Genomic DNA, 26,730 nt, shown 5'->3' with positions numbered 1-26,730 from the left:
AGTGATTGTGTGGTGAAATATAAAACATGCTTTGGTGAGACTAGCTAAATTTAAGAATGGAACAGAGAGAGGCTAGTTTGTGCAAATACAACTATGAGTCCATCATACTGTGTCAGTATCATTGGTCTTTAATCAATTGAGCTAAGCAGCTACAGACAGCAATAGTAATCTGAAACTCTTTAAAAATCAACTAGCAAAGGATTTTACTCAGACTAGAACTTCTTTTAAAGTAATGCATATGGAAATTAAATGTTTCTGCATCAAGCTTAGTATAAATTTGTGCAACTAATTTTCATTGTAGGGCAAAGATTCATTCTCAGGCTTAAAAATAAAATTGTTATGTATTATTATAAAACTTAGATCTTACTATTTCTTTTTCTACATAGAATACAAAGTTCTTTGTAACAATGCAACTTATAACTTTTCAAAAAACTGTTATACAAAATAGAAAAGTTGGGTGAAATGAGCAATATGGTATGTCTCAAACAAATAGAATCAAGATCTGAGAGTGGAACTGCTGTTTGTATATCTTGATTTGGACATAGCATCGTGCCTGGGATAGTCTTCATACTTTAAGATGTTTGGAAGATTTTCCAGGATCTTTGTCTTCTTTTAAGTTGTCAGTCATTCTCAAGATATATAATATTTTAACTCCGAAAACTAGATGTAAATATAAGCTGTATTCTTTGATATTTGTCATTTTTAGGGTGTAGGTCATGGGTTATGACTAGTGTGGCTTCCTTCACTGTGGGATGCAAATGGCAAAGATATAATATTACGTTATCTCCTTTAATTAGCAGTGATATAAATGGAAACTGGGATCAGTAGGGTTTTTTTTAAAAACATGCTATTAACACTGGTTATATTCCAAAAATAATTAAATGGCTGTCATTAGATTCAAACTGTATTTTTATTTTCAAATATTCTAATGCATAAACAAAAATAAGTTGAAATTCACTACTTTTAACATGTTGACTAGCAAGGCTTACAAAACAATCTGGATCTATTACTTTTTGTTCATTCGGTAATCCAGAGGGAAAAAAAATCAATTCTCCCATTAAAGTAAGAAGAGGATTAATTTTAGGGGAAAAGAATGGGGCGGATAGTTAAAGTAACTTAATTTTAAAATATTAGCATGGAATGCAAGTTAAATAAAATATTTTAAAATAGATCAATTCTACATTATGACCTCTTAAAGGAGAAGGAAAGCACAAGGTAATAAAAAAGTGAGTTTACGAGATACCAGAGGAAAAGTGAAAGATCAGAGACTCTTAGTAGCTTCTTGTGATAGGTATACCAATTTTTGATCACTTACAACTATTCCCTGAAAAAGAGTTTCTGAGTAGCATCATCTCTTTATCCCTTTGAAAAAATAATTGTGATGGTCAATCTTAGAAAGTTCTGTTACATTCTGGATGAAGTAAGCCATGGTGGCACTTCTAGGAGAGAAATTATTTTCTGGTCTCTAGAGATAATAACTCAAGTAGCACATGGATAGAATGCCTGGGCCTATAGTCAGGAAGACCTGAGTTCAAATCTACCCTCAGTCACCTTGGGCAAGTCACTTAACTATATTTGCCTCAATTTCCTCCTTTGTAAAATGAGCTGGAGAAGGAAATGGCAAACCATTCCAGTATCTGCCAAGAAAACTCCAAATGGGATCACAAAAAGTTGGATGTTACTGAAACAATTCAACAACATAAGAAGTGATAATTAAAGCAATATTTTCTCCCCCCCTCCTCCCCCTATTTCAGTTAAACCAAAGGTCTGATCCAGTGGTTTGAAGATTCCTAAATTCAAATATAGGAGCTATGGAAAATAGCTTGTTGTCATATTTTTGCTTAGATTCTGAATATTTAAAATAATCACAATTATTTCCTTTTGTACTAATAAACTTTGCATTGTAAATAATGCACTGATTTTTAGCTAGTTGTCAAGTGAGCCATATAGAATTGATAAAGTCTTTATCTCAGAAAAGATAGAAGGTTCCTAAATATATTTTGAGCTTTACAATTAAACATAGGGAGTGCTTATTTTTAAATGGATTATCTGCTGCAGAATTAGCATTCTGTTACCTTTCTTGGATTTTAGTAGGTCAATTTTATTTCTTAATTTCCTCTTTAATGCAACTAATGAGACTGCGGAGCTTAATTTAGCAGAATAAATGTCATGAAACTCATGCAATAAGAAAGGATTGTTTATAACAAAATAAATACTGACAGTTATAAAAGCAAATTAGGAATAACAGGAAGAGTAGCAACTAATCTTTCATAGAGTTTAAAGAATCACTTGATTCCCTGCCTTCCCTCTATTGTCATTGTAATTACTATAGACACACTTTAAGAATCCAAGAAATTTATCAAACCTAGTTTGCTTTCTACATTTCTTATTATTGCCACTATGATTCCTCATCCTGGGTACTTATTAGAATTTAGTGCTGGCTTATAGAAGACATGAACAAACAGCTTGTCTTTTTCATACACCTTTTACTATATTTAATATCCTTGGCTATAATATGAAAAAACTTTTCAGAAGTCTACCACTGGTTTTGCCAGTAAAGATACGCTATAGGATCCAAATTATATCAACATATTAGAATCAACAATTGATACACATTTTTACCTTACCTTAAAACTGGGCTAGATAAAATTTACTTATAACTTGAAACTCAATTTACAGCCCCGTATTAGCTATGAGTCCTGCCATTTAGAATTTATTTTAAAATTAGGCATTCTGGAATTTTTGGAACCCACACAAGCTACCATCTTATTTCCTGCCTGACTTTTATCTGTGATTATTGTAATAACCTTCTGACTGTTCTTGCTTCTAGTTACTTCCTTCTCTAATCTATCCTTCCATGCTTTTATAAAGCTGCTAAAATTATCTTCCTAAGATACAGGCCAGTTCATATCACTAGCCTCTCAAAAACTTTCAATGATTTCCAATTTTCTTTAGTTCAAATACAAACTCCTCAACCTAACATTTCAAGATCCCTTTACATTCCAGTTTCAGCCTACCTATCTAGCTTTCTATTAGTACATGCTGTCTTTCATACACTATACATTTTAGCCAAACTGAATAATTTGTTTCACCCAACTTCAGTGGTAGGCTTTCCCCCAGGTGTAAGGAGACTCGTGCTATAATGGATTCCATCTCTTTCAGAATTCTCATCTTCAAAATTATTATCCTTCATTATAGCTCATGTGCTACCTTGTGTGAAACTTTTCCTGATTTCTCTAGTTTAGTTGTATTCTCTCTACCTTCAGATTATCCTGTATCATATTGTATCAAACATATGTTTCTTTCCCTTTACCCTCACACTCCCAGCAAGCTTCTTCAGGGAAGGAAATTTTTTCCCCATTTATTAAGTTCTTTGCACATAGTAAGCCTTTGACAAAGTTGTATTTGTTTTAATGGGCTGATACTAAAGGTAGTAGGCTGATAATGGTAACAATTAATTCCTTTACTTATACTGAAATTTCAAATGTTTTCCCTTTGAGGACCTCAATATACAAAAAAAAAATAATCAAAGCAATATATTAATTTACTTTTTAAAGAGAAAATTAGAAATATGGCATGACTTTTTGTAGCCTAAAGTTTTTTTCTACAGATTTTAAATTCTTATTACTAGGGCCAATCTACTGGAAAAATTTGATTAATTTTAACTAGCAAATAGCCTTTGTATTTTGACACCTATAATCAATGTCAAATTTAACAATTAACCAAGTCTAGAAATACTTAATATATTTATTGAACAGAAGCTCAATTCAATAAGTGCTTGAGTGAATCATTGGGGAAGTCTTTTAAGCACCTAGAGTCCTCCATGACTTATTTTATATAAGAAGATATTATTATATCTTAATTTCAGATATTGCACAGTATTAACTACATATGAAACATTTGTTAGAAATCTATTAGTTTTGTAATTGTTATGAAACTTTCTTGTCAAGTTGTTATTAATGAAAAAATACCAATACATATAGATAGAATGGTGGTAGTAGGTGGTGGATTTGTTCCTTTTGAATGAATGTGTATTTTAAATTAAGTAATTATTTGGGAATAGAAAAGTTAGGAATGTTTTATTTTTCCATTATTTGAATATATGAGGTGGTGATCACTAAATTGATTACCTAATCCAAAGGATGATTGTTAATAAGTTATGCAGTCCAGCATCTTTTGGATGCTTAAAATATCACTCAGCAGTTAGTCTGCAAGCATTTATGAGATTGCTGCTGAATAAGATGTTTGGAAGCGGTTTAATATGGATCTAGTTCTGTGGCAAGAAATAACGAACTTTATAATTGATTAAATGTGTGTTACTGAAGCTTCTTGTGGTTGGTAATGAAGTTAAAAAGTACATAAAGTTGGGGAATTTTCTTTTCCATTTTCTTTTTGATTCCTTAGATTTGTTGCATTCAAATCCAAATTTTGGGGGTACATGGATAGAGCACTAGCCCTGAAGTCATGAAGACCTGAGTTCAAGTCCAGTCACAGAAACTTAATACTTACTAGCTGTGTAACCCTGGGCAAGTCACTTAACCCCAGTTGTCTCAAAAAACTACAACAAATAAATCAAATCTAAATTTTCATCATTTTCATGTAAAATCTTTTATTGTGTTCCATTGCACAAATCAATTAACCGTATAGACAGACAAAAAAGGAAATACAGGCAAATGAACAGACTAATAAATAATGTATGCTACCTTATAAAGGTGATGCAGTGCTAATGGTAGTAAAGAGATGTGAGAATTGAGATGGGGAATCTCCTCTGGTCAGCGCAAGTCCAGTGTGAAAGAATTTGCAAACCCGAAAAATCTGAGTGGCAGAAGAGAGATTTATTGAAGGAGACTTTCTTAGTGGGCAAAATTCCTAAAGAGGAATTTGGCAGAAGTGTGTTTAACAGACCTCTGGTTTTATAGGCAAAATGTTGGCCTGGGCCTGAGAGCTATCTGGGCTAATCAATAAAGGATCATCAGACAAAGATCTCCAATTGAATAAAATCATTTTGAAAACTTTTCCCCAAAGTCTGGGAATTCCCTGAAGGGGGATCCAAGCCACCCCCAAAAGATAAATGGAGGGTGATTTGACCAAGATCTCCAATTGAATGAAGCCATTTAACTTGGAAAGGGCTTGTCTGGGAAGGTATGCTTTTCCCAGCGTTTGGGAGTATCTGGTCCCTCCCAAAGATTACATCATTTTTTTCCCAAAAAGAACTCAATTTACATCAAAAGTGCTGTAGTTATGAATTAGATAAGTAAAATAATAGTATTAAAATACATGTTATTGAAATGTCCAGTAAGGAAGGAGCAGTTACCCTTTTTGAAAGTGTATATACCTCAGTTGGAATCAGGGGCTTCCTGGAAAGTTACTGGAAAATGTGAAATATATGAAGGGGGAAAAGTATTTTATAATTACTTTCTTAACTAAGCTGATATATTTTTAAAATTGGCTATACCCCTTAAATTTTCATAAGGAGAAAAACAAAATTAATAGCTTTATTCCTTAATCCCTTCTAAAAGAAAAAGCAGTTTCATTTAAAGTAACTCAGAATACTCTTAAAAACTTACTCTTTAATACATAGACATTTTATACAAGGTAGTTCTTTGTTCTTTTTCTGTCTTCATTAGATTTTTCAACTATGTGGTGACTCATCACTTTGCTGTTTATTGTTGTAGTTTTCTGGGTGTGTAAAATGTTTTTACTCAGAAGAGAATTTGTTAAATCAGTCTAAAAGACATAGGTAATATACTTTCTGCAATTGATTTTGAATTTAATATTTTAAGTTTTTACTTGAGTGAAGAAACAATTTAATTCTAATTTAAGCTTATTTGTATGGTTTGTGCTTTGGTGAAAGCTCTTGCTATCTAGCAGTTATAATGCTTATTAAAAATAGAAATTGATTTTAGCTTTCTTTAGTTCTTATAGGAAAGAAGTTGCAATCTAATAATGTTTTGAAAGCTTCTTAAAACTATCCAGTTTGAAAAGTGAGAATGCAAAGTGTTATGAGAATTCTTATGAGATCATATTCTGAAATATATTGTACAAATCCTAGGGGCTTTATATATAGGATTCAGCACTTTAAAAATATATATATAATTTTTGAGAGGGAAATAGAATAAATAACCAAAAACAAACTACTAAAAGGAGGTATTCTAGAGTGTATAGCTATGAGAAATGTTTTAATAGAGCTACTACTATTAAGCTATATGACTTTTAAAATCTTGTGATTTTTTAAAAGTGCTTATTTTTTTATTTGCTCCAGTATGATTTTGAAATCTTGAACATGGATTTTTCACGTCTCCATACATATACTCCTCCTCAGAGTGTGCCAGAGAATACTGGCTACACGTATGGACTCAGGTGAGTGACTGTGGGTATATATGTGTTTGTGTGTATAAATGGTTTGGGTTTTTGATTGTGATGTTATCCACATTGTTCTAAATGTAAAATGTATATCAGAGTGTTTTTCATTTTTTATAAAGTATATAAACATTATAACCATGAAAATTTAATTTACTAATAAGCTGATTTGTAAATACAAATTTTTTAACTAACAGATTTCTAGTGACTCAGTGATTACCCATTCCAATGAAATGTTATTCCAAAACTCCACCCAAAATGACTGTTAACATAAAGAAAAATCTTTGTAGTGATAGGATCATCAGATCTCTCATCTGTAAAATTGGAGTATTTAATTAAATGGCTTCTTAGGGTCCTTCCAGTTCTATATTTATGATTCTTTGACAATAAGTTAATTGTATTGATGTAAAAAAAATCTTTAAAAGATTGTTTTTTGTTGTTGTAGTAACATGAGATACAAAATAACCATGTAAAACAAATGTCACTTGAGGAGGCTTTAGGAACCCACTTTTAAAAATAAACAATCAGTTTTCTATTTTTTAGTGTGTTGTCATTTAAATCATTCTGTACTAAAAATTCAAGAGGTGCTGCTCAGTGCATAGGAATCTGGTCTTTGAGTCAGAAAGACTGGAGTACAGGTTCTGCCTTTGACACATACTTGGCTCTATGGCCCTCCCTGTTTCCCCTAGCAACTTTCCATTACTCTTCAGTTGCTTAGCAGTTGTCTATCTGCATCAGTTAGAAGAGGGATTCTTTTTTTTTTTTTTATGTTAAACATGGTAGAAATATATGTTAAATCCAATATATGCGTACATTTATACAATTTTCATGCTACACAACAAAAGAGAGAAGCAAAATAAAATGCAATATTTAACATGTATTGGACTACCTGCCAGCTAGGGGAGAGGGTGAGGGGAAGGAGGGGAAAATTTAGAAAATTTAGATTATGCAAGTTGGGTCAATGTTGGAAAAGTTACCCATGCATATATGCTTTGTAAATAAAAAGCTTTAATTAAAAAAAATAATAATAAAATGCAAGCAAACAACAAAAAGAGTAAAAATGCTATGTTGTGAACCACATTCAATTCCCACAGTCTAGAGGGATTCTTAACCCTTTTTTATATCACGAATTCCTTTAGCGTCTTGGTGAAATCTTTGAGCCTCCTCAGAATAATATTTTAAGTGCATAAAATACATAGGATTATAAAAGAAGCAATTTATATTCTTTTTTTTTTTTTTTTTGGTTTGGCAATTGGGATTAAGTGATATACCCAGGGTCATATACAGCTAGTAAGCGGTGTCTGTAATCAGTTTTGAACTCAGGTCCTCCTGACTCAGGACTGGTAGTCTATCCACTGTGCCATTTAGCTGCCCCTAACCCTAAGCTTTAAAAAACAAGTTCATGGACTCCTGAATTGTAGGAACACTGGCATTTCTATACTCCAATGAAATCTTATGGTCTTCCTCAAATGCTAAAATTGATAGGTTTAAAAAGATAGATTTTTAAAAAAAATCTATAATTGTGAATCATAAGATTTTAGAAAGATCAAACTCGACCTTACAAATTAGATTTTCTAACTTAATCTTTTTTATAGACAAGAAAATGGAGGCTTATTTGCCTAGGTGAAAGTGATAATTGCCAAGATAATTAATGGTAGTTCTGAAATTAGAATTCAAACCCCCTAATTTCTAAACTAATGTTTGTTCTACTATATCTCTTTTCAATAGAATGTTGGATTTTTTGTAAACTTAAAAGAGTGTGTGTGGTTACAGTCAGAAATAGTCTACATTATTACATACATATAAGAAATTAACAGTATTGAACTGATTAAAAACTTGATTTTTTGGAAAATGTTTTGGTTGAATTTAAGGGCAGCATGTTTTAACTTATATGTATATTCACAAATACAGCTTTCATTACAAGTTCTTATGAACTGTTATTCTAATGAATAAAGATATTTAACATTTATAAAAAAAACTTTGGAAGGCATTTTAGAAGAATTTTGTTTGAAAATTTAGAAAAAAATACTATCTTAAGTTCAGTTCTCTTAGATTACTTTATATCTGATTCATAGATCTGATTGACATCACATTTTCCATGGCAACCTGTGTTGTTTACATAAACAGAATTATAGTCTTTCATAGTAGAATGACTAAACTCAGTTTTTATTTTCTTTACAATGAACATAACTAAAGATTGGTCTTCGTAATTTTTATGTTTATTTACTAGTTGTGAAGACATTCATTTCAGACTATTTTTTAAATTTTTTGATCAAGTCTATGTTAGGAAAGCAGCATTGGTGTTTTGTGGTTGCCTAAGAGATGAACATTGAAGTTTCTGTAAAATTAACTCTCCTTTTTCCTTGTTATAGTTGTAAGTAGATTTGGGACTTGCCTAGTTGAATATGCAATTGAAAGTTAAAAGAGGATAGATACCCTGAGAGCTTGGGAGAGGCTAGAATGTTGGGCTAATACTTATTATCAAAGAATTATATGGTTAAGTTTGTGTGCCTCACTGATTTTTGTTTATGTCCTCACTTTAAAAAATAGATGAATTTCTAAAAATCCTTATAAATTTAATTTTTATAAAAGCAAATCATATTTTAAATGCTTTAGGGTAACTTACCCTTCAAGAATTAATGAATCCTTTTGTAAGATAAAGAAACATTCCTGATTTTTTTTTTTTGAGGGTTGATCTGAGTTAATAGATTTGATTTGGTGTTAAAGTAAGATATATCTCTAGGTCAAGTTGTTATAGCAAATAAAAATTTCTATGTAAAAAAAAAATTTTTTTTACAAGCTATACCTACTGCCTGTTTATATCAGACAGTAGCCAATAAAACAAGATAATTTGATTAGACCTTGAGAGTTCTGCCATCATTTGACCTGTGCCCTTATTTGAACTGCACAGCATGCACCTTTTTAGTTGCTTTTCTCATAAATTTGAGGTGATAGAGCTAAAAATATCTGAAGGATTTCATTTATATGTTGGTGAGTTTGCCTTTTTTAAAAAATTTATTTTATTTGAAAAAATAATAAGGAAAAAGATAAACAGGAAAGAAATACAAAACAAAATAAAGCAAAACAAAAGAGAACATTGTCATGTGCCCAGCAGAATCAGGGAGGATTCAAAATATATAATAACAAATTACCAGATCAAGAAAGTGTATATATTTTTAGGAGAAGAAATTATATTATTGAATGTCCATTTTTTTTCTTTACTTATAAATTGTTCTTTGGTTCTCTGCTGTACATGTTGTTTACTTTATTCTCCCCCCCTTTTTTATTTACCCCCTCCCCAGCAAGCTATATTTAAGAAAAGATATAATTATGTTTACATATATAGATTTATAAATGCATACACATAGTCACATCCACACCTACCTCACATCCACACTCATGTCTTCCCTATCCTTCTTGCCACTTTAATTCAGTTCCATAATTTGCCTTGCTATTACTTAACCTCCTCCCACCTAAGAATCCCTCCTTTGTCTTCTTTCCTCACCCTTTGTTTCCCCATCCATCCATCTCTTCCCCCCTTGTTTCTTTATAGATTTTGGAGGGTGCTATATCCTTCATAGTATATATGTAGTGCTGCCTGTGTTGCCTTTTCCCAATGTGAGTAGGTTCTCAGAACTACAAACCCTCTCTCCCCTCCCCCCAAATGCCTCATGTCTATTTTTATTCTGTACCTTATTTGTATAATATTTTTATTTTTACTTTGACTCTGCCAATCTTTCTTTTGAACTACCCTATTGTTAATGTGAATCTTAAACATATAGTATATATTTTCTATATTTAAAAAAAAAATAAATGATTTGTCTATGTTTAAATATGTTAAATAGTTAAATGTTAAGTTCCTTAAAATTTATCTTTCATATTAACTCTTTTATGTTAAATTTTCTTTTAAGTTCAGGTTTGGTTGACAGAAAGTCCTGGAAATCTGCAAGTTCGTTGAAGGTCCTTTTTTTATGATTCAAAATTATTGGTAACTTTGCTGAATATGACTTTTTGGCTGCAGGCCTAGTTCTTTTCATTGTTGGTAGATATGATTCCAGGGTCTATGGTCTTTTATTGTAGATGTTGATAAGTCTTGTATAAATCTGATTGTAGCTCCAGCATATTTGAATTGTTTTTTTCTTGTTTCTTGCAAAATTTTTTCTTTGATTCTGAGAGTTTTGAAATTTGGTAATAATATTCCTGTGTCTTCCACACAGGATCTCTTTTGAGGTGGTGATGGATAGATTTTTTCTATTTCTACTTTCCCCTCGTGTTGTATCACTCCAAGAAATTTTTCTTGAATTATTTCCTGCATTATTGTGTCACAGTTCTCTTTTTGTTCAGAATTTTCTGGCAGTTAGATTATTCTTGTTTTCTTGATCTATTTCTCCAGATCTGTCATTTTTCTTATGAGATGTTTCACATTCACATTCACAGTCTATTTTCTCATTCTTCATAATCTGTTTTGTTATTTCTTGGTCTCATAGCTTCACTGGCCCAATTCTAATTTTCAAAGAATTATTTTTATTTTGAGACTCTGTACAAACTTTTCTAGTTGGTTAACTTTTTTTCATAAGCTTCTTGTTTTTCTTGGATGTTTTTATTTTATTTTAGTTTTTCCTCAATATCTCTCATTTGATTTTAAAATTCTTTTTTAAGTTCTTCTATAAATTCTTACTGGGCAGGAAGCTATTTTATGTTATTCTTGCGGGTAGAACCTTTTTTTTTTTTTTTTTTTTTTTTTTTAACTAAAGTATTCTCCTTTGAAATGAACCCTGGTCTTCCCTGTTCCCATAATATGTTTCAGTGGTGAGGTTCTTTTTCTTTGCGGATTAATTTTTTTTTAATTAAGAGGTATTAGTGTAAGTACCTCTAATTGTAAGATAGGGGGATGGTGCCTCAAGCTTCCCTTCAGCTATCCACTCTAACTAGGAACTCCAAAGCAAGAGCTCCACCTTCCTGCAAGTGCCCACAGTCAACAATGTTCTTTACCTAGTGCCTCTGTATTCACCTGCTGATTCTTTCTCACCCAGGGCAATATCTCAGCAGCCCTGCTGGGTCTGACTTCCCAACCAGAGGAGGGAGGTTCTTTCAATCTTCCCAGACTCAAACCCTAACTCTACAAACAATCTGGGAGGTGAAAGTCTCTGTGGTTCTTGCTGAATGAAGTTCCAGCCACATCCACCCAATCTGGGAGATCCCCACTTGCTGTTTCTGTGGAGCTAGTGAGGAGGTGTCTTCACTTCAGACTGATTAATCCCCAGCCCAGGATCTTTTCTTCAGATCTTCTCTGGTTGTATCAGAAGGACTCCCACTTCTGCCCCAAATCTTTTTGATTTTTCAAAATCACCAGTCTATGTTTGTGTTGCAGTTCAAATTTGTCCTATTAGTGGGGGAAATCAGGAAAGCTTGAAATTTACCAGCCTATTCTGCCATCTTCCCAGAATCCTCCCTGAATTAGTCTTTTGGCAAACAGTTGCTTGTGGTTATTGAATGCTTACTGCACTTCACATCACTTGGTAAAATTCCAGTATTTATTGGATAGAACAATTATTTGAATAGTTTTTCAGAGAAAAATATTTTTACATTTGATTAATATGTAAAAGCCAGGAAATAGAAATTTAATTAAAAATTAAATATTCTTTATGAAGATAATAGACCAAAATTAAAATGTTTTACTCTCTTTTAGGATCAGATTAGGTTTTTACTATTAGAGCTTTATTCTAGCTAATGTTCCTAATCTTTTATATTGTTTGCTAAATAACTATGAATATACTTTCATGTCAGTTTTCCCTTCTAATTAAAAATTGAGACATCTCACATGTTCTGTTTTGCTTTTTCATCCCCCAGTCATTCAATAGAGACTATAGTCTCCTTTTTAGAATGTGTTATGTTTTGAAAGCTTGTACACTTGTTCAAACTCTGAGTGTATTTTTCTGTGGAAATAATGTTATGTTATACTTATATAGTCTCTGTTGAACTACCCAAGTGTTGTTTGGATTTTGTAACATCTGAAAAGTTTTCTCACTCTAAGATTCTATGATGTTAATTCTTGCGCTGAGTCTAAAGAGGTTGGTTCTGAAGATGATGTGTACATCTGCTTGTAAAATATAATTATGGAGGGAGGATTATGGAAAGATGGCTGAATAGGTTAGAAAATTCCAAGCTCTCTGTATTTCCCCTAAAAACAAGACAAAATAGTGCCAGAGGGTGAATATAAAGTGGTAAAAATAGACAAGACTCGGGGCAAAACACTGGTTTACCTGGGACAATCAAATCTGAGGAATGAGATTTGATTCATGTGAAGTGTCAAAATGAAACGAGAGATTAAGGGGAAAAAAATTAAAAGAGCAATTCCAGAAAGATTATGAAAAGATAGTCAACTAACTGGAGAAGGAAATACAGACTCTTCTTTTTTTTTTTTAATTTAAATTTTATTTTATTTAATAATAACTTTATATTGACAGAATCCATGCCAGGGTAATTTTTTTTACAACATTATCCCTTGCACTCATTTCTGTTCCGATTTTTCCCCTCCCTCCCTCCACCCCCTCCCCTAGATGGCAAGCAGTCCTATATATGTTGGATATGTTGCAGTATATCCTAGATACAATATATGTTTGCAGAACCGAACAGTTCTCTTGTTGCACAGGGAGAATTGGATTCAGAAGGTATAAATAACCCGGGAGGAAAAACAAAAATGTAGATAGTTCACATTCGTTTCCCAGTGTTCTTTCTTTGGGTGTAGCTGTTTCTGTCCATCATTTATCCATTGAAACTCAGTTAGGTCTCTTTGTCATAGAAATCAACTTCCATCAGAATATCTCCTCATACAATATCGTCGTTGAAGTGTATAATGATCTCCTGGTTCTGCTCATCTCACTTAGCATCAGTCCATGTAGGTCTCTCCAAGCCTCTCTGTATTCATCCTGCTGGTCATTCCTTACAGAGCAATAATATTCCATAACATTCATATACCACAATTTACCCAGCCATTCTCCAATTGATGGGGCATCCATTCATTTTCCAGTTTCTAGCCACTACAAACAGGGCTGCTACAAACATTTTGGCACATATAGGTCCCTTTCCCTTTTTTAGTATCTCTTTGGGGTATAAGCCCAATAGAAACACTGCTGGATCAAAGGGTATGCACATTTTGATAACTTTTTGGGCATAATTCCAGATTGCTCTCCAGAATGGTTGGGTTCGTTCACAACTCCACCAACAATGCATCAGTGTCCCAGTTTTCCCGCATCCCCTCCAACATTCATCATTATTTTTTCCAGTCATCTTAGCCAATCTGACAGGTGTGTAGTGATATCTCAGAGTTGTCTTAATTTGCATTTCTCTGATCAATAGTGATTTGGAACACTCTTTCATGTGAGTGGTAATAGTTTCAATTTCATCATCTGAAAATTGTCTGTTCATATCCTTTGACCATTTATCAATTGGAGAATGGCTTGAGGAAATACAGACTCTTAAGGAAGAAAATGATTCCTCAAAAATTAGAATTGGGCAATAGGAAGGCAGTGAAGTTCCAAAAGACCAAGAAATAATAAAACAAAATATAAAGAATGAAAAAATAGAAGAGAATGTGAAACATAAGAAAAACAGCTAATCTGAAGGAACAGATTAAGGAAACAAAGAATCATCAGACTATTTTAAAGCTATGAACAAAAAAGAAAATTGTCCCAAAGTGATAGAACAAGAGGGGAAAAGTAGAAACAAGAAAAAAACAAAACAAAACAAAACAAAACTGCTGATCAGCACCTGAAGGAGATTTTACAAGGAAAACCTAGAGGAATATCATAGCTAAATTCCAAAATCCCCAGATCAAGGAGAATATATTGACAAGAAAAAGAAATCAAATATGATGTTACTATAATTAGAATCACACAAGACCTTGCAATAGTAACATTAAAAGACTGCAAGTCTTGGGGTGCTATATTTTAAAGAGCAAAAGAACTGGGGTTACATCAAAAATATGCCCAGCAAAGTTAAACATAATTCTGAATGGGATGGAAAAATGGACATTCAATGAATTGCCAGACTTTCAAGATTTTTTTTTTTGACGTAAAAGAACCAAGAAAAATATAAGGTAAACATGAAAGACTAATTACAAGGGACTCAGTAAGTACAAACTTTATTTTTTATATGTGGAAATGTAAACTGTATGTATGTCTAAGATTGTCATTAGAAATTGAATAGTTTGAAACAAAGATTGGGGTAGATCCAAAAATGATGTGATTCTGGAAAGCAAAACCATGTAAAACATTAATTAGCTTATACAAATGAATTGAAAGAGGAAGAACTGAAAGGAATTAGATAGGGAAGGATGGCTGGTAGAAGGCAGTAAAAGTCTTCTAAATTCAGATAGCAACAAAAGGACAAAGGGAAAAGGTGGGGGGAGAGGATAAGGAAGGAATCTTTGGGGAGGGTAAAACAAGGTAGTGGGTAGAAGTAAAATAGAGGAGTCAGGAGGGATAGGAAATAATAGATATATCCATACATAAAAGATCAGGAGTGGAATTTATTATGTAAAAAAAAGCAAGGGAATAGTCATCTTAGGCAAAATTAAAGCTGTTAGATTTAATCAAAAGAGAAAAAAATAAGAAACCACTATATTTGTCAGTCATATTAATCAATATTGTTTTAGACTACTTAAAAAGTAAACAGCATAAGGTTGGAATGTTGCTGTGCTGTTGGAAATGCTGAGTAGGTAAAGTTAGAAAAATATGGAATGACTTGAACTCCTGAGGGAAGATATTAGCTACCTTCACAGAAACAGAGGACAAATAAGCTTAGTATATCCTTTTTGTTTGTTTATTTTACTAAAGCTTTTTATTTTCAAAGCATATGATGGATAAATTTTCAACATTCACCCTTGCAAACCTTATATTCCAAATTCCCCTCTCTTCTCCCCCCTTCCTCTCTTAGATGGCAAGTAATCCAAAATATGTTAAACATATTATGTTTAATCCACTGCAAATCCACTGTATATATACATATTTATACAATTATGGAAGCATAGTATACTCTTACATAACATGCCTATGAAGGCATATATTTATTATATATGTGTATGATTATAAGTATATAGGTATATGTATGTACATGTATATATGTTTTTATGTGTGTATATACATATTTGTGTATATATCTATATGTGTATTGTACATACATATGTATAACTATATATGTACTTAATTATAGCTGCCTTGGAGGTTGTGGTAGAAAAAAGGGGAAAAAAATGAACAGCAGAGAATAAAAGAAAACCTATGAGGAAGCAAAGAAAAGATAGTCAGCTCTGAACACAATGTGTAGTACTTATTATGTAGGCTTTCTTGAAATGGAAATTTATTGCTTTATATTTTGAATTCTTTCTTCTGTTGTGCATATAGCAGTTTTTTTCTTTTACTATTTAGTATTTAAGTTTAAAATTTTTAAGAATTTTAAAATTTAATTTATAAATTCTTTATAAATTAATTTAAATTTATAGAGACATAACTATATATTAATTTTGGTTAAAACAAATATCTCTACCAAATGTTTGGTAATTCCTGTTGGGGAAAATTTTCTTTATTAGACTTCTTTGGTTAATACTAATAAATTTTAGTTTAATATTAGTATTGTTTGTAGTATCCTGCTTTTAAAAAATATGGTTTTTATCTTGGATTGTGTTTAGAATTATAGATTTAGAAGTGGAATGGTACTTAAGAAAAACATTTCAACATCTTAATTTTATTGGTGAGAAAACCAAGGCCCCCCCCCAAAAAAAATATTACTCAGAGTGATATACATAATAAGGGAAGAATCCAGAATTTGAACCTGGTTCTTTTGATTCTTAAATCTAATTAAAAAAAAAAAAACATAGTATGTAAAGTATTCTGTTTTGTGCTATAAGTTCTTTTAACCCAACATGAATATTAAATATATTACATATTATATATATTTCAGGATGAATATTTGAAATATTCTTTTTATCTTATTGAGTTGCTTTAGTAATTTTTTCCCTAGATTTAGAATTAAATACATAGATGTTTAAGAACTCTTGCTATCACAATAGGAAATATATTGTTCATTTGTTTTTAAAATGTAGAGATTGTTATTAGAAGTTTTTGGTCAAGAACTGTGCTGTCCTTTTTTAATGTGCCAAGCCATCTTGGGCTTAATAAATTTTTTATTAGAATAATTATAGTTGCTGTTAATGATTAGTAGTTTTAAAAATATTTTGGCCAAAAAATAATAGATAATCTGTTCCAGTAAATATTTTTAAGTTTTATACCAAATGAATTAAATTTTGATAACCTTGTGATGAGTTTGTTTTCATTGTAGTTCAAGCTATTCTTCAGATGCCTTGGATTTTGAGACTGAACATAAATTGGATCCTGTGTTTGATTTTCCAAGACTGTCACGTCGAAGCTTGCATTCGGTCCCTACAATATACACCAGTGATGATGGTCAGGTGGAAAACACTCACTCCTATACTAGAAATACTTCTCACAAAGACAAGATTTCAAAGTAAGCAGCATTTTGCTATTCACTATTCACTATTCAAAATCACATATATTTGTATCCTGTATAAAACTTCACCTTAACAAATTTTCCCTATTCAGCATTAATATTATGTTGCAAATTGTTGATGAAATATTCAAATAACCATTTCTAGAATTTATAACATTATTGTTCTACCAAATTAAGCATTGACATTTTGTTCAGTTGAAGTCCTATTAATTTATGTTTCAGAGTGCTGAAGAGACAGCTGCCACCTAATAAAGTAGCTACAGTTCTAGATACAGTACTAATAGTCATGGTTTAGAAAGTTTTATTCATCCAGTCTAATGGAAATTGAACTTCAGCTGTCTGACCAAATGTCATGGAATGGAAAAGTGATCTTACAAAGCAAACACGCTACAGTTCAGCTCTATATGTTATAATTAAGATAGATTTTATAATGTGTATTTCTGTATTCATTAAAGATTACATGGTAGATTAAGGTCTATGAATACATTGTTTAGTGATTTTCAAATACATACAATTTATGACCTTGTTTCATATCACTATATCAAAAAATCTGAGATGATTTTCATGCTTTTGAGAAGAATTAGGCTTTAGCTTTGACCTTATTCCGAGCTGAATTGTAATCAATTACCACAGATATTTAGTAACAAAGATGATGAAAGAGAAAAAAGTGAGTGGCATTTATAGGAGACAGACTCAAAAAGACCAGCAATTAAAGTTTCATATTGAATTGTTCTTATATGAATTATGAGAGGATCAAGTTTATAAATTGTCTTCTTATGTAGCCTTACCATAATTAATTTGATAGAAAGAGTATGCTGTTTTTAATGTTAAGACTTGAAGATAATTAAACATGTATACTAAATGCTTTGGATAAATTTAGCTTAATAGAAAGAATTGTCTGACAATTCTCTGTCTTTTCTGGAAGGATGGGAGGACTCAGCTGGGGAATAGGAGTATAACTGAGAATTTGAGCCTGTGTGTAAGAAGCTCTTGATATGGAAATTGTGTTCAATGACACAGATTAACAATTTGGGCATTTTTCTTATATAAAATTAAATTTTCATAAAAACTTAGCTTTTAAGTCACTTTTGTAAAGTTGATGGAGAATTGTAAATGCAAAAAGGCATATTCCAGATATTTAACCTGACCTTGATTCACTAAAATAAATGAAAATTTTGCTTGTCCTTGGGAAATATATGAAGTTTCTTTCTTGGTTTTGCTGAAATATAAAAAGTATATTACATAAATTTACAAAAAACAAATCACAAATTATTTAAAACGTTAATCTTGAATTGATGTTCATTATGCATCATAATCAAGTTTATCATTAAAATTTGATTGTTTTGTATTTATCAGAGAAAGTTTATATATGTTTGAGTTTTTTTAAATTTTTATTTGAATAGGACATCTAAACATCATAGAAACACAAACAAACAATCTTTGGCCCTAAATCATACAACAAGAAAAGCTGCTTCCAACTCCTCCTCCCTTCTCAGCCAGAGTACCTTTGATAGTCATGCTAGTGATACGTCTTTAAGATCCTCTGTCCTGGATGAGTCTTTAATTCGTAAACAGACCAAAGTTGTCCATTTCTGGGGTGAGTTAATGAGAGATTTTTTAAAAATTGTTTTGGAATAAATTACGTGAGGTGTGTTTATGCATTTATTTTGAATATATCTCCAAATTGTAAGAAGGTCAAACTATGCCATTTACTCTTTTTTTGTGGGGAGGGGGAAATGAGGCAATTTCCTTGCCCAAAGTCACACAGCTAAGAGATATTAAGTGTTTGAGGCCAGATTTGAACCCAGTTTTTCCTGATTCCAGAGTTGGTGCTCTATCCACTGTGCAATCTAGCTGTTCCTATGTCATTTACATTTTAATAATATTTTTTTGGACTATTCCTAGGAAGTAATAGGTCACATATCAATCACTTTCTATTTTATAGTTAGGGAAACAATTACCATGAGTTTAAATTATTTGCTTATGGATATAAAGATAACTAATTTGATTACTACTTCACTCTTCCATTTTGCTCTGTTTAATTTCCCAGGGGATTTAGAATATTTGTTTTTGTTTTTATCTGAACAATTAAAGTAATATAATTGGATGTCATAATTAGATGTATTTTCTAAGTATGGTATTGTAGAAATCAACATTAAGTAAATTTAACAAAAAAATCAAACTAGCTAATCTAATATGATATACTAGAAAGCTTTGAAGTTATTATATGAAACAGAAGAAAATTTTTGTTTTAAAATTCCTGAGACATTGGAAAGCAATTGTACTTCGGGACTCTTTCTGATTTGACCCAATGGGCATAAATGTGTAATTTTATGATTAGCCTTCTTTCTATAGAAAAGTGAGGCTATTGGGGACTACTTAAAAATGATAAAATAATAAATAAGTTTTATTTGTACTATCTAGCAGATTGAGGTCGTCTAAGAATTGTGATCTCAGACTTGTTATATTGTTGTTTGTACTATTACTATAATGACAGAATTATTTAGGGTTACAATGACAAAGCAGTTTTCTTTATATTCAGGCCTCACTTTTTTTTTTTTTATTATAGCTTTTTATTTACAAGATATATGCATGGGTAATTTTTCAGCATTAACAATTGCAAAATCTTTTGTTCCAACTTTTCTCCTCCTTCCCCCCACCTCTTCCCCCAGATGGCAGGTAGACTAATACATGTTAAATATGTTAGAATATAAATTAAATACAATATATGTATATATTTCCTAATAGTTATTTTGCTGTACAAGAAGAATCAGACTTTGAAATAGTGTACAATTAACTTGTGAAGGAAATCAAAAATGCAGGCGGACAAAAATAGAGGGATTTGGAATTCTATGTAGTGGTTCACACTCATTTCCCAGAGTTTATTCACTGGATGTAGCTGGTTCAATTCATTACTGCTCTATTGGAACTGATTTGGTTCATCTCATTGTTGAAGAGGGCCATGTCCATCAGAATTGATCATCATACAGTATCATTGCTGAAGTATATAATGATCTCCTGACAATGCTCATTTCACTCAGCATCAGTTCATGTAAGTCTCTCCAGGCCTTTCTGAAATCATCCTGTTGGTCATTTCTTACTGAACAATAATATTCCATAACATTCATATACCACAATTTATTTAGCCATTCTCCAATTCATGGGCATCCACTCAGTTTCCAGTTTCTGGCCACTACAAAGAGAGCTGCCACAAACATTCTCACACAGCCTCACTTTTAATCTTCAAAATTCTTTGATGAATGAAAAGAAGAATAGGTAGAATGAGATAATAAATGTTCCTCAGTATTCTTTCCTGAGCTTTTTTCTCTTCTCTATTTCATTTGCTGATCTTATCAGCTCCTATGGTTTTAATTACCATCTCTATATTGATGATTCTCAAATCCCCCTTAATCTATGTGTTGACCTTCAATCTTGCATCGCCAATTGCCTTTCAAGACACGTCAAACTGGAGATCTAGTAGACAAATTAAATATGTCCAAAAAAGAATTCATATTCTTTCCCTCACTTTTTTACCCTGTAACTATATATGGCAGCACCATTCTTCCAGTCTCTCAGGCCCACAACTGAAACTCCTCACTATCTTTCACTACTTCTACCCTCTCTCAGTTTCCTCTGTCTCCCCCCACATCTCTATTCAAGCTAGTGCCAAGGCTTGTTGATTTCACCTCTCTCATATCTCTTCCATATATTTCCTTCTCTTTTCTGATACTGTTTTTATGCTAGTCCAGGTCCTCCAGTGCATCACCTGAAGTCTGGACTGTTAGCAATAGCTTATTGGTGGACCTATCTATTCTTTCCCCACTCCAGTCTCTCCATTCAGCCATCAAAATGATTTTTCCTAAAGTGCAGATCGTGTTCCTTCCTACTTGATAAACTTAATCGCTCTCTATCATCTCTAGGATCAAATCCAAAATTCTCTTGATATTCAAAGCCCTCTCCTACCTTTCCAGTCTTCTTACACCTTACTTTCTGACCCATCTCTTGGCTTAAGACATTTACTCTGGCTGGCCCCTATGCCTAGAATACTTTCTCTCCTCAGCTCCATCTACTGATTTTCCTGGTTTCCTTTAAATCCCAACTAAAAGCTTATCTTTTACAGGAATCTTTTCCCAGTCCCTTTTAATTCTAGTGCCTTTCCCTTTATTATCTATTTATTTTGTATATAGTTTATTTTGAATATGTGGTTGCATGTTTTCTTCATCATTAGAGTGCAAGTTTCTTGAGGTCAGGTACTGTCTTTTGCCTCTTTTTGTATCCTCAACTCTTAGCATGTGTTTAGCATGTGGTAAGTGCTTAATAAAGTTTTATTGAGATAATTTTTCATAAAACTAAATATGGGAATTTGAATAATGTTTAGAATATTTTTTGGGTCACTTAAAGATTTTAAATTTTAAAATGATAATTATCTTATTTAGCAAGAGTTGATGTTCCTTTGACTTTGATAATTTTTTTTTTCGTGTTTCCTTCCAAGCCAAATTTATCATTTCAGTTAAATAGCATAATTTTAAGTTTTAATCTAGTGGGTACTAGGTAGCACAGTGGATAGAGCATTGGGTTTAGAGTTAGGAAGACTTGAGTTCAAATCCATCCTCAGACACTTTCTAGCTCTGTGCCTCAGAACAAGTAATTTATCTCTTTTTTTCTGGAGAAGGAAAAGGTAATCTGTTCCAATATCTTTGCCAAGAAAACCCAAAATGGGGTCAATGAAATGATTTGCAAAAAAAGAAATTGGGCTTTTTTTTTTTTATTAAGAATTTCTAAAGGTTTCCTCTTAGGTGATGGCATTTTTTTTTTTTTTTACTACATATAGTAATATATATTGATAAAATATATTATTTTATAAATGAGTTCATTCTAGTAATTTTTTTATCTTATGAGATGATACCTACATAAAGTGTTTTTCAAACCTTAAAGAGATAATATAAATATTAGCTATTTTTGTCATTTTAGCTTTCTTTAAAAGTTGCTTGCCTCTTTATGACTTTTATATTTGAATAAGTTTCCAAAATATTATATGCTAATTTTGGTAAGAGTTGATATTCTTATTTCACTGTGCTGTTTGTTCAGGCAGCAAAAGTGGTTACCAGGCAACAGAAGCAGCATATGCTACTAATTAATGTAGTTTTCCCCAATAGTCACATGGAGGAAGCAGGAAATTATATGATTTTATTCCTTGTTTCCTTATTCTTCTTCCCATATCTTTGACAGATGAACACGGTTATTGTAAATTTTTCATTAGAGTAAATTGCTTTCATTATATATATTTCTCACCAAAGTTGATTGTAATAAAAGATAGTAATTGCAAGTGTGTAGCTGAAAATACATTTTGGGAACTTCAAAAAATTGGGGAGGGGAAGCTTTAAATGTTGTTTAATATGCAATATAATTTTAATTTTTAATTGTTTCTTTTTTAATTAAAGCTTTTAATTTAATTTAATCATTATTATTAATTTTTTTGCTGAGGCAATTGGGGTTAAGTGACTTGCCGAGGGTCACACAGCTAGGAGGTGTTAAGTGTCTGAGACCAAACTTGAACTCAGCTCCCCCTGACTTCAGGGCTGGTGCTCTATCCACTGCCACCTAGCTGCCCCTAACGCTTTTTATTTTCAAAATAATTTTTAATTGTTTCTGAGCTCCTTTACATGTTTTAATTTGCATTGTTTTCAACAGTAAGAATGTGTTTTGTTTTTAGGTCTTGATGATGATGGTGATCTTAAAGGTAATTAGTTTATGCTTTTTCCTTTCTTCAAAATACATTTATTTTTTAGGTTTATTAAAATTAAAATAAACAATTTCAATCTGTTGTTTAAAAAAATTAGGTGGGACTAAAACTGTCATTCAGGGAAATGGTGACCTAGCAACTGGAGAAACAGATACAACCTTGAACAATGGTTATATATGCAGTGATTGCAGTATGCTTTCTGAGAGAAAGGATGTCCTCACAGCCTACTCTACTTCCCACGTGCCATCTTCAAGAATTTATTTTAGGGATGGGAGTCAAAAACGTAAGTATAATTTTTTGAAGCAAAGTATTAAGATGATAGCCTTGTAAAAATATTTCATTCTACTGATTTATGTGTCTTTAAATTATTCCGGCTATATGAAAAAAAATTAAGCAATGAAATAACTAATGGGCTTACAATTGTAGGATATTTTTTTAGGGAATATTTTCTACACATTAACATTACAAGATAACATTTTGGTTATTTCAGTGAGCAAACAAATGTTTTCCAGTTTTTTAAAGCCCATTAGACTTTTTAAAAAGCTTTTAATGCGACTTTCAGTCTGCCCTTATTAAAATAAATTAGATATTATGCTAGTATTTTTGCCCCATATGTGCATCATCTGAATTACTGATAATAGGGAAATTTCCTCAATGATAAAAAAAAAAGTTAAATTTTTTTTCTGTAATAAAAAACTTTTATGGAAATTGTGGTGGGAGAGGGAGGCAGAAATATTGCTGCTGAATCAAACCCCCCAATCTTATAGTTCTGTTTGAGGAGTATTTGAGGAAGAGCAAGAGGAAAGTTTGGTGAGATAGGTAGAAAGATGGAGATAATTACTGAATTTAGATCTTTGAGAGGGCTATGTAATGATTTATATATATTTTAAATTAAAGCTTTATATTTTCAAAATGTATGCATAGATCATTTTCAACACTTACCCTTGCAAAACCTTGTATTCCCAAGTTTTTCCTACCTCTTCTCCACTCTTTCCCTAGATGGGAAACAATCCAATATATGTTAAACATGTACAATTCTTCTATACATATTTCCACACTTAAATGATTTATGTTTGTGATGACTTTTTATTATTGGAAAAGAAACTATTAATTTTCCAGGTTAATATTAGTCTTCTAACATTATTTACCTTCACTTGAATTCAAATTCAGAGGTATTCCAGAAATATCACCTCAGAATGGAGTGTGAATCTAGAGGCTTTTGTCACTGTCAGATCTATAAGGACATTTTCAAAGAACCCCACCTCTGTGTACTTAGGGAATGCTTTCTGTCAACTAAACATTTAGTTTATTTGAAATCAGTACCCTTCATTTCTCTAGGCTGTGACTGTACTCATTCTTTACAGAGTACTGAGAGTATTGTAGAGCCACATAACTCGGAGTGTGTTCTATTGGGTTATCTATTTGGCTAATTCTCTGTAGTGCTATGCCTGAGAGGTTGCCCTTTGGCTGGGATATTTGGAAAAACTGTTTTACTGAGAGTCATTACTGTGACTATCACTTTTGTTACAATCCATTAGACTCTGGATTTCTAAGAGTCTTCCAGGCACTATTTGAACAATAACTTCAACTACTTGTCAGAACATTTTAATTCTTGAACGTTAGTCATTTAAATTCAAAACACACCACACACATTTCATATTTCTTATGAATTTAGTTTGGTTTCCAGAGGTTGAAAGTGCTTGCTTATTAAGGTTTGGAGAAGGTAGGGTGTACCTTCAAAAGATTTGTCTTATATTCTTATATCACAGTAGGCAAAATGAGAATACCCATTTTTGTTTATTCTTGTTGCTTACGTTGGTAATATAATAAAGAGGAAAAAATAGTTGAGGAAGCAAAATGTTACATGGAACAACTATTTTTTTTATTTTTATTTTATAAACAGACATTAACAATGTTTTCTGAATTGAATCTGAATTTAAGATTTAAATATGGTTATTCCTTAGCATCAGTCTCCCCTTGAGTTTTATTTTTGCTAAAAATAACAGTTTTTTTTAACACCAAGAAAATTATCAAGGCATTTCATCTCAGTTAAATTATCAGAATTTATTTGTTTTAACAGATGGGAACAAAGTAGCATTCATTGTATAGAAAATTAAGTGAACCTAGTTTTGTTGTTCTGATTTATAGTCAGTTCAACCCCTTGGTCAGAAGCCACAGAAAATGAGATCTTTTTGTTTTTGGAGGCAGGGATGGAAAATAGCATAAATGAAGGATATAAAAATACTTGAAGACACCATTAAATATTAAGCCTCAAAATTAAGATTAATTGTTGGAGACATTAGGGTGATTGTTCAGGAACTCTGAATTCAATAAACATTTATCTTATTTTTTCATAAAGCTTTTTATTTTCCAAAACATATGCATAGATAGTTTTCAATAATCACCCTTGAAAAACTTGCATTCCAAATTTTTTTTCTTCCTTTCTTCCTCTCACCTCTTTTCTTAGATGGTAAGTAATCCAATATATATTAATCATGTGCGATTCTTCTACACGTTTCCATAATTATTGTGCTGCACAAAAAATCAAATCAAAAAGGAAAAAAATGAGAAGGAAAGCAACAAACAAAAAACAGTGAAAATACTATGTTGTGATCCATACTCATTCTCCATAGTTCTCTCTCTCTGGATACAACAAACATTTATTTATCTCTGCATAAAGCTCTGTATTGTGCACTTAAATTGTGTAGCTAAAATATGGTTCTTGAATTTAAAGAATTTAAATTTTTATGGGGGAATCTGATACAGTATGTAAGTACATTAAAGAGATGTGCCATGAAGTCTGATGGGGGAAAAGAAATTTGTGGATTGGTTGATTGCGGACAGATTGATCTTGAAAAGAGAATGTTTGAAAATGGTTAGGAATTCAGGGAGGAAGGACAGGAAGGATAAGACATATTAAATAAATGGAATGTTATAAACAAAAGTGGCATTCCAGAAAAGTTGGCATTCCGAAAGTTGTATTCTAGAAGAGTTTTTCATTTTGGCTTGAGCATAGAGTATTAGGTAAAAGATGTATGAGAGTCAAAAAGGTAAAACTGCCAGAATTTGGGCAGCCTTAAGTGATAAAATGCACCGATAAAATTCGGAGCCAATGAAGATTTTTCTTGAACAGATAAAAAGCACTGACCAAAGCTATACAATAAGATAGTATGGCAGTGTCATAAAGAATGGTTTAGAATAGGGGTTTGGTAGGGAGAATAGCACCAAAATAAAATCTTGTTATTAAAGATATTGGAATAATCCAGATAATCCAGACAAGTGAGAAGAAGATAGTATACTCTTTAAAGGCAGAAAACTCGGCGTTTTGTCTCTGTCTTCAGTACTTAGAGCCATGCTTGTTGAAAAGAAGTTATATATGAGTTCTTTTCTGATTTTGAGATTCTGTAATTTCTTATAAAGCACTATACCTTACAAAATACTGATTTGACAGAATATAACAAAAAAAATTTTCCTGCAAATTGTGGCTTATATGATTAAGTTCCGAGAGAAGTAGTAGTAAGATAGTAATCTTAAAGATTCAAGGAAATGAAGGTTATTTCTAGGTAGTGAATGTGTTTGTGGATTAGATAATAACAGCTGAGATTTGAAGAGAGGGAAGAATGTTAATAGAGAGATGGGATTTAGAATGAGGTAGGAATATCAAGTCATCTGTATAGTCTACTTTCTACACTTTATAAATGAGAAAGAGGTCCTTTTTGTCTGTGAAGTACATCATGGACAAAAATATGGAATCAGGAGAAGATGTGAAGAAGATTGTACTTTTAGCAACCAAAAAACAGTTAAAAAAGAATTTTCTGATATTTGTTTTCTACAAATTCTGCTAAAGCTAATAAAAGCAGAAACTAACATAGTGCTTATATATGGTTTATAGTAGTGTTGCCTAGAAGATTAATCTAATATTCTTGAGGGTACATGGGGTAGGAAACATCTCTTTAGATCTTAGATTTCTGCAAGCTGTGGTTTGTAAAGCCATTGTTTTGTTTTTTTTTTTCCTAAGAGAGATATCCAAGGGAAGAGATAAGTATGGTATCCTAGGTAATAATTCACCTTTCAATGTGATTTCTGGTTATAAAGGCTAATAT

The 26,730-nt window shown here is 31.8% G+C and overlaps 1 protein-coding gene across 7 annotated transcripts in view; it reads left to right on the top strand.

The window, feature by feature from the left end:
* Nucleotides 1–26,730, top strand: part of SUN1 (Sad1 and UNC84 domain containing 1) — a 70,446-nt gene that overhangs the window by 15,641 nt on the left and 28,075 nt on the right. For 6 of the 7 annotated variants that reach the window (XM_052000472.1, XM_052000481.1, XM_052000499.1 and 3 more), the window contains exons 2-6: nucleotides 6,263–6,360; nucleotides 16,696–16,881; nucleotides 18,288–18,481; nucleotides 22,598–22,624; nucleotides 22,725–22,910. In XM_052000472.1, the coding sequence (XP_051856432.1) occupies nucleotides 6,284–6,360; nucleotides 16,696–16,881; nucleotides 18,288–18,481; nucleotides 22,598–22,624; nucleotides 22,725–22,910 (670 nt within the window). In that variant the 5' untranslated portion in view covers nucleotides 6,263–6,283. The remainder of the gene's footprint in view (nucleotides 1–6,262; nucleotides 6,361–16,695; nucleotides 16,882–18,287; nucleotides 18,482–22,597; nucleotides 22,625–22,724; nucleotides 22,911–26,730) is intronic. The other variant, XM_052000490.1, reaches the window with a different exon arrangement.

The sequence above is a fragment of the Antechinus flavipes genome, chromosome 1 (genome assembly GCF_016432865.1).
Source record: "Antechinus flavipes isolate AdamAnt ecotype Samford, QLD, Australia chromosome 1, AdamAnt_v2, whole genome shotgun sequence".
NCBI classification, from domain to species: domain Eukaryota; kingdom Metazoa; phylum Chordata; class Mammalia; order Dasyuromorphia; family Dasyuridae; genus Antechinus; species Antechinus flavipes.
The sequence above is the reverse complement of the archived record's forward strand: the minus strand, read 5'-3'. Positions and strand labels throughout refer to the sequence as shown.